Source organism: Betta splendens, chromosome 7 (genome assembly GCF_900634795.4).
Source record: "Betta splendens chromosome 7, fBetSpl5.4, whole genome shotgun sequence".
In the NCBI taxonomy this organism is placed as follows: Eukaryota; Metazoa; Chordata; class Actinopteri; order Anabantiformes; family Osphronemidae; genus Betta; species Betta splendens.
Window position 1 is genome coordinate 6,743,028 of NC_040887.2, and position 15,610 is coordinate 6,758,637.

Genomic DNA, 15,610 nt, shown 5'->3' on the forward strand with positions numbered 1-15,610 from the left:
TGCAAGGGCTTGTCCTCCCATGATGGTCCCTCTTCCAGAGGGATTTGTTCTTGCCATTGAGCTGGCTTCTTAGGACTTGCCTTACTCGTTGGAGGTATTTGGCTGTTGCCGCATTCCTTGTTGCCTGTTCAAGGTTGCCGTTTGCCTGTGGTATTCCAAGGTACTTGTAATTGTCCTCAATGTCTGCTATTCTTCCTTCTGGGAGTGAGACCCCTTCTGTGTGGATTACCTTGCCTCTCTTTGTCACCATCCTCCCACATTTCTCGAGTCCAAATGACGTCCCGATGTCCGAGCTGTAGATCCTGGTGGTGTGGATCAGCGAGTCGATGTCTCGCTCACTCTTGGCGTACAGCTTGATGTCATCCATGTAGAGGAGGTGACTTATGGTGGCCCCGTTCCGGAGTCGGTATCCATAGCCAGTCTTGTTTATTATTTGGCTGAGGGGGTTCAGACCTATGCAGAACAGCAGTGGGGACAGTGCATCTCCTTGGTATATGCCACATTTGATGGATACTTGGGCAAGTGGCTTCCCATTGGCTTCAAGGGTGGTTCTCCACAACCTCATCGAGTTTGCAATGAAGGCCCTTAGAGTTCTGTTGATGTTGTACAGCTCCAAGCATTCAGTGATCCATGTGTGTGGCATTGAGTCATAGGCTTTCTTGTAGTCGATCCAGGCTGTGCACAGGTTGGTGTGTCGCATTCTGCAGTCTTGGGCGACTGTTCTGTCTACCAGGAGTTGGTGTTTTGGCTCCTCTGGTATCTTTACCAATGCCCTTCTGTGCTTCGCTCATGTATTGACTCATGTGCCCACTTATCTTAGCTGCGATGATGCCTGACATGAGCTTCCATGTTGTGGAGAGACAGGTTATTGGCCGGTAGTTGGATGGGACTGTGCCCTTTGAGGGATCCTTCATTATCAGGATCGTTCGCCCTTCGGTTAGCCATTCAGGGTGAGTCCCATCCCTTAGGAGCTGGTTCATTTGTGCTGCCAGGCGCTCATGGATTGCAGTGAGCTTCTTTAGCCAGTAGGCGTGGATCATGTCAGGGCCAGGTGCTGTCCAGTTTTTCATACCTGAGACTCTATGTTGGATGTCTGCCACTGTGATAGTCACTGGATTCTGTTCAGGGAGGTTGCTGTGGTCTTCCCTCAGATCCACCAGCCACTGTGCATCACTGTTGTGTGATGCCTCCCTTTCCCATATACCCTTCCAGTACTGTTCAGTTTCCAGCCTTGGTGGGTCTGCTCTGTTGTTATTACCCTGCCATTGAGAGTACACTTTCGCTTTGAGCTATCCAGCGAGCCGATTGAGCTATCGATTGAGCTATCCAGCGAGCTATATATATATATATATATATTTTTTTTTTCAATTGTTTCAATAAAATTTAATAGTAAGATAAAAATAGTAAAAAAATAAATAAAATTTCTCAATTTCCGGAGAACCTTTTTTTAACTTATGTTATAATTCGAATTGTTCGAAGCGTTGCTTTTACGCTTTTTTAAAGAAGGTCTTCAACTGCTGACAAGGCTCATGGGTAATATAGTTGTTAAATGGAAACGTGGGGAAAAATTGAAACACACTTTTGTGAAAGTGACGTGCTTTCTATTAAATGCATGAGTAAATTTAGATTAAGTTGTTTAATATAAAAACAGACAAGAACCGAAGCAATATATCGCGGATGCCTTAGAAATACTGAATAATTTCGATTTGTTGGTAGTAAGTTGAGCGACAGCGGAGCTTCTGCGCCTGCGTGATAAACGTATCAACTTCGCGCGTTTGGAATAACGACAAAATGTCTTGTAAGTAAAGTTATAAGAATACCAGAGGATGATCCTGTGTGGTCTATTCGTTTAGGATTAAATCGTTTATTCAGACTATAGAGTTTTAAGGAGTCAGTTTTACCGAGCTAAGGTCACTTGAACTAGCTAACGCTACTAGAGGGTAAAGTCACCGTTAAACTAGCTACTGTAGCTAGCTAGCTGACTGACAGATAATAGCTGTCAGTTAGCTTGCCAAAATAGATTATACCGTAATTCAATGATAATTATTTGGTTCTAGTTGTTGGATAAGATGATGCTAAATATTACAGCACAGGTAATATCGTCATTATTTACATCAGCATTAACTAAACAAAATCATCTCAGGTTTTTTAATCACCAGTCGCTGAGTTGTTTCTTCCAGTCGTTTTGAAGACAGACACCAGGTGGATTTAGGTCAAAGTTATTCATGCACCGAAAGATGTCACCAACTCAGGACACACAGGTGTAACGTTACGGACACCACTAAATCACAACATTTTTAAATGTTTCTTGTTTAATGCCCGCAAAAAAAACAAAATTCCTTTCATCAACAGTTGGAAAAAGTCCTTGATGAGGCGTTAAAGAGTCGGGATGTCAAAAACCTCGATGGATTTTTGCAAATGGACATCTGCGAAGGAACTCCCATAAAATGTTCCCAGCAGTTTCTTACAAAGTTGGATAAATTTGTTAAGAGGGTACAGTAAGATGCGCCCAGCACATTTGCTTATATTACTCACTATTTGGCTATTGGTACATTGAATTAAACCCCATCTTTATTGTCTATGTAGAGTTTGGATCAAAAAGATTACAAATCCGCCAGTTTGGGCTTTGCTATTCTCTACAAATGTGGAAAGAACCTGCAGTTCCCTGGTAATAAAGGACTATCTGCGATAATAGCTCAAGGATTGATCAAGAAGATAAGTATACATAAAATATCTGTTGGTACACAGTGTTTAAGTGTTGTACTGTATAAATAAACACTCACTTGTAAATTTCGTGCACATAGTTCAGTGGTTTGAGAAATGCAGGCAGCTGTGGATCCAGCATGGCCCGCACTGGGATGAGGCCTTGTTAAACCTTTCTGAGGACCTTTTTGATGTTTTGATGGTATGATAATGTCTTAACATTAAAATGCACATTTAATATATTGATATATAATATAAGTCTCTCAGTTGTTAAACAGCTTGTCTCTGTGTTGCAGGTGATTCATGAGATGTGCATAGAGGGTAAGTTTACACTCTAAACTTGCAGTTTCATCCTCAGATGAAATACACATTTACAGATATGTTTCAAATGGCAAATAATACAAACTCTGCAATATGAGCTATAACTATACATAGTATAATTTGGTTTGAACGGCTCAATTCTTAGTGTGTCGTCACATTTACTAAATAAATAATAGTTAGTGATCAAAAGTAATACCCAAGTCAGTTGGCTTGCTTTATAGATTTGATTAAAGGTTTTCACTTTACAGTCAAATTCATCCCACTCCCACCTCGACCGGACCAATTGAGATTATTACATTTCAACACCTTCATAATAAATATTAGTTTATTGGAAAACTGTTTTAAAATGTTTTTTGCAGGAACATGTCAAATTACAGAGTCCTTCCTTTATCCGGTTGGGCAGTTGGGAGTGGACCCCAGAATCTACATCCTTATCAGAAAAGAGGTTAAAATTAATCTTGGTTGCCACTCTTCTAAAAACATTATCATGTTTTTTATAAAATTAACTTGTCAATAATGTTCTAACAGGCAATTCGCAAATTCAACTTAATTCTGGACAAAATGCCAGTGGAGCTTAAGAAAGAAAGAAAGATCCTAACATCACAGGAGGCCTCCGATATCATGTATGTCATGGTAAATTCACTATAATATGTATTGTTGGTAGTATTTTTTTTTTCTTACAGTATCCAGACTCTTGCACATTTTCTTGTTTATCATTTTCCATAGGCTCAAGTTGGCTGGTCAGATACTGGAGGGTGGTGGTAAGTTTTAGACTAAATGGTGAAATTGATGTTTAATTAACTTCATAAAAAGGCACAAATCATATCTGTTATTGTGTCAGATTATGACTTTCAGACAGCCCTTATGGAAGCATTGTGCAGAATGGCCACTCCTTACAAGAGGAACGAGCTAGCAGATAGATGGTTCAGCATGGCGCATGTGGCCAAAGCCTTTACCAACATCTGTGATCCCGAGTTTGAGACGGTAAAATTTAACTATATGGTTAATTAACAATTTGCTGGCAAAAATACTGGCAATTTATTGTAATAAAACAATAATAATTTCAGGATTGTCGCAAGTTTCTGAACTTGGTCAATGGCATGCAGGGAGACAGAAGGAGGTACAGTACATGTATTATTTAAGACATGGGAAGGTGTTTATATGTATTTATACTAAATAAAGGGAGGCTTTATTGTTCAAACACTGATGACTAGACAATTTATACTGTAAGAATGACTGTTTTTGTGATAGTTCTGGCAATTTGTCCAGTAAATATGTAAATATTGCACGTGGCTGAATACTGTAACAGTGCTTTTTCTTTACTATAGAGTGTATTCCTACCCTTGTCTGGAGGTTTATCTGGACAAGCATGAGGTCAGTATTAAATGGATTTTGAGCTGCCTAAGAATGGGAGAAATTGTGTTGAATTTAATATGATAATGTCCCGAGATACAGAAATACAGATTTTTTTTGTCAGAGTTGGAAGGCATAATCATATTACTTATACAATTTGAATATAATAAAAATACCAAGACAAGTTGTGATTCATGGATTGTGGGATGTTGTCAGTTGCTGATACCCCCTGATGAGAAGCTGGAAGAATTCTGGATTGACTTTAACCTTGGCAGCCACAGCATCTCATTTTACTTCTCTCTGGCTGATGAAAATGTGCAGGTAAGTCAACATGAATAGAGAAGTTATGAATTTATTTACAGTACATAATCTGCTACAGTGAGATGGTTACCCCTTTGTGTAGGAGGGGCAGTGGGAAACGATATGCGTCAATGAGAATGAAGTTAAAAGCTACAATATTACAGGTACTCCGCACAGAAACAAATAATCTTGCAAGACCTTGATGCTCCAATAAGATAAGAAACTGTAATAACGTGCAGTATGTTTTCTATCTCCAGAAATAGACAACAGAAAGGTCTTTCAGTTAAACCTATTAGAAACGTTGGCGGTCAGTGCAGTAGAAGGTTCCACTCTGACCATTCACTTCAGCTCCTCTCTGGACATCCTGCAGGCTGCTCGCAGTGTCTACGGACACAGCAAATACAAAGTAACCAATTACTAACTCTATACTTATTGGCCACAGTATGCTGAAACTACTGCTCGAGTATTCTTTCTGTAAGCGATGTTCACAGATATTAACCATCCTGTAGGAAAAGAACCGTTGTCACTTGACATGCAGTTTTCATTTCCAAATGTAAAACTTGATTGCGATCTTGTCAGATTTGAAGGTCAGATTTTTTTAGACTGTTTAAATTTTGTTGTGTACAGTAACAAGCATCATTTTCTGTCAGGGCTTAGGAGGAAAGACAAGCACTAGTGTTGTGAAGACCATTGTTAAAATACTAATGGAAGAGAACAGTTCTCAGGTAAGCAGTGATCTAACATAATGTTCTCTATACTGCATTTACTGTATTAAACTGGTATATTTTTATTGTATGAGAAGTGCTTTTAAATTTTGAAAGCTCTGTGAATGGAAACCAAATTTTATCTGAATGGCCTTTGTGGGTTTATACGGCATGCATCTCTCCATTCAGGTTGTTCCAGAGAGCCAAGTGTCCCTTGGTGAAAGTGAGAGAAGTAAAGCTCCGTATATTCTACCTGCCTCATCTGAACAGGTTAAAAGTTTTTTACTAGATATTGAATCAAATATATACAGTAGTGTCACATTGTAATATATATACTGTATATAAGTTAGCCTCATCGTACAGTAAGTGTTTTTATTAAAAACAGTATGTTGGTAAATGTATATTACTGTACGCCTAAACACTGCAGATCATCAAACGTATACTACAGTCAAACTCAACAGGGGGAAAAGCGAGCAAAGGAAATTTATATTAAATTTAAACCTTTAGCAAATACTGTAAGTGCTTTTCCAAACTAGAAATCAATGTGCACGGCACTAAATCCCTACTGAGTCCAGGTTTGTTATATTTTCATTCTGCAGGTCATCCTTGGCTATTGCCTCAATAGACTGATTACATAATAAATCTTTTTATGGGACCTTTTGGGTTTCTCATTAAAATTGTATATAGAGGAATCACAGACAACTTTAATGTGATCCCCATCCAATCCAGATGGTGACTCCAGCCAAGATGAAGATTTCAGAATCCACCACCATTATTAACAGCAGTACTGGAAGAAGTGTCCACACTGCCAGCTCCCTATCTTCTGTTCTTCCAACAGGTAAGTGGGCGATAAAAATATAACTGCTATCATACCAAATGTTGTATTCAAACAATACATACATACTGTATGTTTATGCTCATAATGTCTATATTCACATCTGCAGTACTCAATATTTTATTATTTTTTTATATAAGCTATATTGTCTTTAATTTTTTAAATATAAAAATGTCTCCCTCTTAGCCACTAGGAAAAAGGCAAGGCCATCCCTCAAAATGGTTCGCTCATGTAATAGAAAAAGTGAACGTTGCACAGGTGATCTAAGGAGAGCAGCTAAGACCTGCAGTCATGGCACAACACCCAGAAGCACAAAAGCTGGGGTCATGAAGGAGCAGGTACACCACATAACTAAATCTCAGACTGACTGTGTTAGTGTTGAGATACTAAACACAGCTAAAAGATTCTCAAGCAGAAAAATGCAGAATTGGACAGTTCTGCTAACAGGCAAATCTGAATTTATTTTTTTAAATGTATAGAAAGTCATATTTAAACAAATTATAATATTCACTAAGGTGTGTCAAATGTGTGTTTTTTGTCTTTCAGAACACACACATGGCAAAAACACCAGGTGTGGTTCTAACTGGAAAGGGTATTCTGGGTATTGTATAGACTTTAGCTTTACTAAGAAATAATGCATCTGCGCTGTTGCTTCCTGTACCTGTAGAAGCTTACTACTGATCTTTTTTGTTTATAGAGGACAGTTTTGTGCCAGACACCCAGCCCCGAACTGGAACAAACATGTAAATAGCATTTACAGATTTGCTCCCATTAGAATAGTTAAGAGTATACAGTATTTAAATATGTTTCTGTTAAAATTGCAGCTCATCTAACTGGAACAAAGTTTCGGTTTCTGAAATGCTGATGATGCCCACACAGAAAATAATCACTCAGCCTAGAAAAGGTGAACAAATACGTCATAAAATGTTTTACTAACTCTTAAGATTATACAGTACTGAATGCTGAAATGCTAAAACCCAGCTGGGTATACAAAAAATCTGACTTTCTATTTAACATTTTTCTTTTAGAGTCCTACTCAAATTTGGCACAACAGCAGGGGTTCCCATCTTCAGCACAGGGATCATTAGTCCCAGGCTCAGGCCAAAAGCATTTTCATGCTAGACTCATCCAGAGCCTGCAGCAGGTCCTCTGTGAGAAGAGCCAACGTTGTGCATTACAGAACAAAACGCCTGATAACGGAGGGGGCTCCAAAGTCAAACGTTCTTCAGGCCAGTTTGCTTCTATGTCCTGTTCTCCTAAAGAGCAGCCAAGTGACTTAGCAAAAGGCAAAAAGAAAGGCCAAGTGCCACTGGAGGCAGCTGCTGCTCCAAACAAAGCTTTAGTCAAAGCCTCTACAAGCAACGCCATGAAGGAGACAATACCACACAAAGGCAAAATGGCAGAAACTAGCAGGGTCCTTTCAAGCAAAGAGAAGGTACAGTATGCAATCTGTAATCTTTGTTCTATTATATATATTTGTTCTACGAATATCTTGATCAATCGTTTCACCATGACATAAAAAAAAACTGCAGTATTCTTGAAAACACTATCTGTTTTTTAAAAATTCTTTGCAAAACTGGCAAATCAGGTGCCAAAGCTGTAAAACCCTGTGATTTTCACATGTTCTACTATTCAGAGAGATGCAGAGGTTGCAGGCAGCATGGTTAAGCTAATCTCCAGTCATTATCAGACCAACAGTGAATCCACAGCAAAAGATACAGCCAAAGGTTTTCAACAGAGTTGTGTTTCTTCTCTAGATAAAAGGTATAACCGTCCAGTTTTCAGCACTGTTTTCAAGAAAAGGCTGTGTCTCGCCTGACTCTTTTTTGGGGTTGTGTTTTGTCATAGGCAAGGCTTCAACTTCAGCTGGTTTTCAGCTGCTAAAGTAAGGGGTGATTATATAATTTACGGCATGAAGTAAGTTAAAGTTGTTTTATTAGAGTATAATTTTCTACAGTGATGTTTATCTGCTATAGAAACATGTATCTGGAACTGGAACACTAATGAAATCCCACGATAAAACAGCAGCAAACTCTGCAAAACAAGGGTAATATAATTTTGTTAAAACGTTTTCACAAGTACATTTAATGTAGATATGCCAGTATTCACACTGCATGTATGTTGTTTTTGTTCCAACAGAAATGATATTTTTGCTTTCAACGGTGATACACCAGCGGGGGTAAGTGTCTCTATCTATAGTGCCTTTGGGTGTATTAAATAGTTCACTCTAGTGTTTAATGTCTATTTTATTGCTCTAGGTGAAGAGCAGACTCAATACTTCCTCTGTCATATCAAGCAGGTACAGTCGAGGTTGTGGGATAGTTTTTCAAAACATTCCACCTTCGAATCTATATATTTATTCTGGACATGTTATTAGAATGTAATATTTACCACATTGTTCGACAGTGACAACCATGCTGCCTTGGTACTTCACAGGAAGAAAGAGCAAAGCACGGCAAAAGTATACTTTTGTTGTACCAAAACACATTTTTATACAGTACTGTTGTTATTTTTGCATATTTACTTTTGTAAATTGTTCTAGTAAAAGTAGTGGTTTTAAATAATATAGTAGCAAAAAAAGCATCACTTGGGAATAACATAAATTGTATAAAAGGAATGCACAGTTTTCTAGGCAGTCACACACAAGAGTCAACACATTTGTCTTTTTATCTTTTTGTCTCTTGTGTCTGTGTCTGTTGCAGAAGAAAAGAAATGTGAAGAAGCATCTCTTTAGCGACACAGACACAGACTGTGCCTTGACAGACGTCAGCTGGTTAAAAGAGTCGAGCAGAAAACCTAAACCCAAAGTTAACAAATACACTCGGCGGCAACCCGTCAAGCCCAAAGAAGTGTCAATTCACACTTCATGTAGGTCAATAATGCAACACATGCTTTCACTCTGTAGAGTAGATGTTGGATTGTACATTAAATAAATGACTGTACCAATACAGTAAGTAGGTTATGGTCTCTTTCATTGCAGATGAAATCCCAAATGTTCCTTCGCCTTCTCCAGTATCTGCAAGGGGCAATGCCAATAAGGTATGGCACTGTTACCTGTGTTCCGTCTGCTTGAACTCTAATGCAGTATCCCAGTCGGCCACACTGTGTCATTGTTGTTTTGTTAGAGGGAGCTTGAAGCGACAGAGAGAATGAGACAGCAAAGGAAGACTGTGAAACCAGTAACAGCACCCAATGGAAAGCATGCAGGACGCCAAAGGCCCAAGAGAGCTGCAGCCGCTTCTGCCAAGAACTACAAGGAGCCAGATACTGATGGGAGCCAGTCGAAAACAGAGAAGTGCCCTGTTCCCAAGGCAACATGCATTCCCCTATAATGTCATAAACACTTCTAAACACAGTGTGGTTAATTTATATTTTCTTACATGAATCCACATGCCACTGACAATAGGTTTGTCCTGATAATATTTTATTTCTAATACATTCTGGAATGTTAGGTGTTGACTTTGTGCATGCCAATAATAGATCATTGGGGTTTCAAGTTCATAGTTTTAAATTTTGTGAGCCAATCAAACACTAGCAGCAACCTCTGAGCAGCTGTCACAGGGCCAAGTCATGCAGAGTACGTGCAGTCTGGGGTGCTCTGGAGGCCAATGATTTTATTTCTCATAAAATGCCCATATTGTATCTGTTCTGTTTTCATATCTGTCTGAAGATGTCACAGCATATAAGACATCACTAGACTTTGTTTACATGTGGCTTCATGGCTACATTTATTTTTATATATTTTTAGACATAAAGTAAGTATAATTTCAGTGAGGTGATAAACCTTTAAAAGGCATCAAGCCAAGAAGATAACAAATTGCCCTTAATTATTATAGTTGTGTTTTGAAAATTGTACAAAGCTTTAAAGATGTTTGTGACACATTTGAATTAGCAGAAAAACAAAGGATAAAAGTCTGACTTTTGGTGGGTAATGACAAAGAACAGCTCAGCCATGGGAAATTTGCTTGGGAAATGAGCTTGTTGACAGCCCACTCATCATCTTAGCTGACCATAGTTCCACCACAAGCTGTATAGAATGTACAAGACTTCCACTGGTTGGTGATTATGTGGTTTGTGGCGTGAAAAGGGTTATAATACTGTTTTTGGATGCGGTCATTTTAACAACATAGCTGTAGTAGTAACAGTGGACTGTTTCAGCAATGTCTCATTTCGTTTTGGTTTGTCTGCCAGCAGAAGAAGAGTCAGGAGACCTGTTTAGTTGTTCCAGGTGTAAAGACGACAAGAAACAGCTCATGCAGGAGACTGAGTGACAACCAGTCAGATCAGAAAAAAACACCTGGTCTCAAGGTAAGAGACCACCTGTAAATTTAGACCAGTTAAGGTTCTGTTGATTTTCTTTCTGAAAATCTTCTTTTTTTCTGCTGCAGAAGCCTGAGTTAAAGAGGAAGTTAAAAAGAAGTGATGTCCCTGCTAAGCAACTTGTAAATGCGCTAAAGGATTCTGTAGCTGCCAACCAGACCTCTGTCTGTCTCTCCTCTCCATTTATTGAGAACATGAGATGTAAGAATATTTCTACTTTATTGTTGATCACATTTCATTAAGTTTATATACTACAGGCTAATGTAAATTATTGTATGTATATATTCCTACCACAAAACCAAATTTGTTGAACCCAGCTTAGGTTTACATAGTCAGTCTTATATAAATGACCTTGTTGCTCTCAAACCTCTAAACTGTAAACTGATATGTAGAACAACATGTATATATTGACCTTTTCCTCTCTGTCCAACGTCTGAAGCCAGCTGTCTGAACATCTGTGCTTATTTTGAACCCTCACAGCCGCCGAGAGGTCAGCCCCAATCTTGGATATAACCTGTTCGCCTCTGCTCAGCCTGCAGGGATCCCCACTCCCTGCTTCCCTTGAACCCACATGCCAGAACACACACCCGCCTCTCATGCTGCTACCCAAAGTTCGTTCTATAGCCAGCAGTAAAGAAAATGTGGAGCCCTCTTCTCTTTACAGCGCATACAAGAAGCGCAGCACAGCCAAGACTCTGTCTGCCCAGTCTGGCCGCTCTCTCCTCTCATTGAGGGGTCAAATCCCAGAACCCAGTATTCCTATTGGACCTAGAGCAGAGGTAAAACGTCACCTCTCTAAGACCTTTGTCATGTTAAGTTTATGTTAAGGTTAGACTTGTATTTAAAGTTTTAGTGTATCACATGCCCCTTTTTGTTTCAATAAACGGTGCAGTGTGTTATATAATGTGGTGTAGTCCTCGGTCACAACTGGACTGGTGGTGAAACACCCTGGTATGTAACATGCCAGTGTAAATCACACACCTTTACCCTACAGTACATGGAGGTCACTAAAGTCATTTCAGAATAATTTGAAAATTATTGGAGGGATGTGAATTGAGGCCTTCATGCACATTGGATTTAAGGGAGCAGAACGGTGACCTGAACACTACGGTTTAAATTTGCATAGTGGTACGGAGTAAGAATCCTTCATGTTAAACATTTGAGAGTTATTGATTACATTTACTTTTTACATTTTTACATTACATTACTGTACTTTCAACTTTTGTCAGTTGCTGCGGATGAAACAACATGCTTGAGTAGTGTTTAGTGTGGGTCAAGCAGTTCGGCACGGGTGCAATGTTGGGGGGGGGGTCTGAGTGAGAATTAAACATTCAGAGATCTGAGATTTGTCATTGGGGTTTAAAATGTAAACTCAGTGTACTATTGGTATAAAATGGCAATTTGTGAAATTTCAATTTTCGCTGTCAAATGCACTACATCATGGAATTATCCAGATAATTAGCATGATTGAAGTGACCCATTTTACACCACTCAGAAGATAGTTCTTCAAGGCCTAATGCATTGTTGTAAATTATACCTATTCATTGCAGTAATGGTGATTAGATAACCACTAAATTAGTTTAAATGAATGTTTCTTTCTGCTTTTTCATCACTGTGTTTCTCTCCGTTTCTTTATCATTCAGATAAGTCCTGTCCAGCATTGTCTGTCCCCAGCACCTCAGTGCCCTCTGTCTCTTTCTACTCAGCCCTTGTTGACATCCACTCTCCTTGAGCTGGACAAGCCATCCATGCCCTCTCCTTTAAAGTCCCCATTTCCCAAAGACATTGCCAACAATGGCAACCATAGCAGTTTTGGTGTCTCTGCAGTATCACAAGGTTCACTGAGCCTGTCATCCACTAAGTCATTGGGACTCACCAAGAGAGTTAAGGACAGCCCCAGTTTTGCCCTGGCTGTTTCCCATAAAACAGAGGTAGGGAGGGCTATACTGCACTTTTATACATTATGTATGGACCGATGGTCAGGTGTGAGCTCTGAGTTACTAATACATTTTGGTCTAACCTGGCAGAAAACACCCTCTTCAGATAGTGAACTAAGGCCTCATATGTCAGGTAATACACTTTTCACGGACTGAAGTGATGTTCTTTTGTGGTTTAGAAGAAGTTCACTTGTAAAGAAGCAGACATACAGTGTAATGTGTAACAATATGGTTCTGTGGAGTTAGGACCTAGTCGCAAGCACCACATTTCCTCATCCAGTAATTCAGAAGAGGATGAAATTGAAGAGAGGAAGAAAAACAATATGAGAGGGGAGCGTTATCCTCGGATGAAGCCAAGAAAGTTATTCAAATCTTGTAAGACATGATTTTTGTATATTTCAAATTAGTTCCAGGTTAAGTCTGGATTCATAATTATCCCTTAAGTAATTTGGTGTTTATGTATTTAGTCAGATCTTGACCCTAGTTTACCCTAACACGTAAGTGCATCTGTCTGACACACCCAGTTACCGAGGTGTCTGCAGAAAGTGAGGTGAACCCAGTCATGTCCACTTCCCACACTGTGAGCTTCAGCCGTTGGGAGGATGATGTGGGTGAAGGAGACATGGACATGGATGATGACTTAGAGTTGCCAGAAACTGCTATAAATCCAAGAAACCTTTGCCAGCGATTCAGCTCGGAGCTAAAGAAGAAGTTCCAGGTTGGGCGAGTGCCTGTTTTTTGACACACTTCACTATTTACAGTTCCTTCCCAAACCATTTGGGAGTTATGGCCCCTCTGAACCACTGTCTGTGAAACGTGTTTGTGTCCAGGACCGTTTCACGATGATGGAGTTTTACAACAAGCAGTCTTTGAAAACTCTGCAGCAACACGTCTCCTCCCTCAATTTGCAAGTTAACAAACACAGGTCAGTTACAGTAGCACATCATTACTGTGAAATCCTACAGCCAACCATTGGTTTGGTTGTTGTTTTTCCCCACTTTTCACTGGTTAATTATTTCTGTTCAGGAGTCAGAGGCATGAACAGCTTAAGAAGGTCCTCTTAGAAGAGATCCACAAGTTAGAGCAGAATGACACTGTTCTGAAAGAGATGGAGAAAGATCTAAGTGTAGGTTACTCTGTCACACATAGTTTGTCTAAAATTAGGACGCTTTTGGAAAGTAGAACTCCTTCAGCGTTTTAACATACGCTTCTATCGGTACGTCATATGTCAGTAAATACGACCAGTTCTTGGCAGTGATGGGATCATTTTGTGATCAGTGTTTGTTCTTTGATTTTATACAGCTCTATTGGAAAAAGCAGGCTGTGGCTTTCCATACTCATCGCGAGCAGGAAACCAGGAGGTGAAGTCTGTGCTTATATGAACACAAGAGCCGTGTAGTTAGTTTTATCTTGCTTCCCACAAGCTTCAACGCAAATACTCTGTGTAAAATGCAATAACACTCTGTTCCACATTCTCTGGAACATTGATTAAAAGCTTAGATTGAGTTCTTTCTTAGGTTTATCATCTTAGGGAAGAAATACCCCCTAAAGCACAAGCTGTTTTTTGGCCAGAGTTTCTTCACATAACTAAGCTCACCAATGTTTATTTAGGAAGCTTTTCCCAACTATTATCCACTACTTTGCTGCCTGCAAAGCGCTGTTGCTCTTATTACCTACTGTAGTTAGTGAAAAAAGTGTATTATGATCATAATTTTTTTAAATAAATGGAGTCTCAAAAAAGTACTTTATAATACAAAAGTGCACCCAAACCAATCAGCAACTCTTTGAGCTGTAAGTTACACTCATTAACTGTCATAATTGACTGTTCATTAACTTTGTATTGCTTGATCATTTCTTTAATTGACAAGAATTTCTGACTTTGCGCTGAATATAATGACCTGATTAATTATCCCTCTATTCACGTATAACTTACCTTCTTTGCTAAAACCCCTATATACTACTTTTTTGTGGTATTTTATCGTTGACATTTAATGATAATGGCTTTTTTCATGCATCTGTTGTTGTTAGTGTTTTGCTCGTTTCCTTGCTGTACTCTTTTAGCACATGTTCTCCCAGGATCTTCTGTTCCCCTTTAAATTGATCTTCTTCTTTCCAGAAATGCGACCCTGAGGAAAGCCATTCAGAGTAACTTGTGTTCCAGTTTGGAGTACGAGCAGAAAATATTCACATCCCAGGTTTGTCTCCTAGATGTAGACTTTACAGTTGTTGCTATATGATACAGAAGCTGTGTTAATCCAAAGATAGCCTGAAATCAGGAATATTTTATGCTTTATGCTTTTAGTATTTGTTTTTTGTAACAAAGTACCTGTCTGGTGAGTGGCCTGTAAAACCCTCATTGTCTTATTTGTCAGTCTCCTGTTTGTCATGTCGTGTAGTATGTAACTTCCCCTAAAACCCTGCTACTCTGTGTCTTCTGTTTTTAGATGGGCCTGATAAGAAAAGACATGAAGTCAATCCAGGACAAGCTACTCTGTGAGATGGTGAGTCAACGCGGTACAAGTAGGGCGTACCAGACTTGATTAGATTGGGGTTTTTTGTGTTCTTTTCTAACAGAACATTGTCTCTCTGAAAGCATAACATATGGTCTAGAGAGAATTTATGACTCAGATGATGATGTGTTTTTTTTTTTTATTACCTATTGTAGCAGGAGGATGAGCTACAGAGTGTGAAGAGAGGTCTCCACGCTTTGTTTTTTCCTGATGGCACCAGGTTTTGAGTTGGACCCTTTCTGCTGGAGGTGTCTGCACTATAAACAAGGCTGAGTAATATACCATGAGACGCTCTCTGCTGCGTTAGCTTCATATCCAGCTGTTTGCCTGAAGTGTTGAATTTACTGGGTTCTTACATTTCTTATATTGCTTGTGAATGTGTTTGGTGGCTGTGCTGTTACGATGCTGGAAAGATTAGACTGTTAAGATATTTATCATTTATATTTTTATAGAAATTTTTAGTGTCAATATAGTTAGAAAGGTTTTTTTCCATTACTACTAATATTTGATAAATTTATTGCAAGTTCTGATTCATTCATATAACTTAGTTAAATGGTAAAGCATTTATTTTCATGCACCTCTTCATCCAGATTCTTCTATAAAAATAAAGCTGTTTGAAAAACGAGG

General features: G+C 39.0%; 1 protein-coding gene across 7 annotated transcripts; it reads left to right on the forward strand.

Annotated features, from left to right (window-relative positions):
* The first annotated feature begins 1,557 nt into the window (after window positions 1–1,557).
* Window positions 1,558–15,608, forward strand: sycp2 (synaptonemal complex protein 2). 7 transcript variants are annotated; one of them, XM_029157612.3, is made up of 45 exons: window positions 1,560–1,798; window positions 2,144–2,261; window positions 2,353–2,493; window positions 2,587–2,719; window positions 2,805–2,905; window positions 3,000–3,024; window positions 3,384–3,469; window positions 3,553–3,647; window positions 3,751–3,785; window positions 3,866–4,008; window positions 4,092–4,144; window positions 4,353–4,398; window positions 4,594–4,698; window positions 4,781–4,841; window positions 4,935–5,083; window positions 5,328–5,402; window positions 5,571–5,651; window positions 6,111–6,219; window positions 6,403–6,554; window positions 6,763–6,817; window positions 6,914–6,959; window positions 7,041–7,120; window positions 7,245–7,651; window positions 7,853–7,980; window positions 8,065–8,101; window positions 8,193–8,263; window positions 8,356–8,395; window positions 8,475–8,515; window positions 8,623–8,677; window positions 8,919–9,084; window positions 9,197–9,255; window positions 9,342–9,527; window positions 10,408–10,524; window positions 10,605–10,737; window positions 11,017–11,315; window positions 12,180–12,467; window positions 12,564–12,606; window positions 12,720–12,848; window positions 12,998–13,191; window positions 13,304–13,398; window positions 13,500–13,599; window positions 13,776–13,834; window positions 14,590–14,668; window positions 14,918–14,974; window positions 15,139–15,608. In XM_029157612.3, the coding sequence occupies exons 2-45, from the start codon at window positions 2,226–2,228 to the stop codon at window positions 15,208–15,210; spliced, it is 4,662 nt and encodes a 1,553-aa protein (XP_029013445.1). In that variant the 5' UTR covers window positions 1,560–1,798; window positions 2,144–2,225; the 3' UTR covers window positions 15,211–15,608. The 7 variants fall into 7 exon arrangements, 6 of the variants coding, with proteins under 6 accessions (XP_029013445.1, XP_029013449.1, XP_055366089.1 ...); XM_029157616.3 differs by having other exon boundaries at window positions 6,763–6,787; XM_055510114.1 differs by having other exon boundaries at window positions 2,160–2,261.
* The last annotated feature ends 2 nt before the right edge of the window (window positions 15,609–15,610 follow it).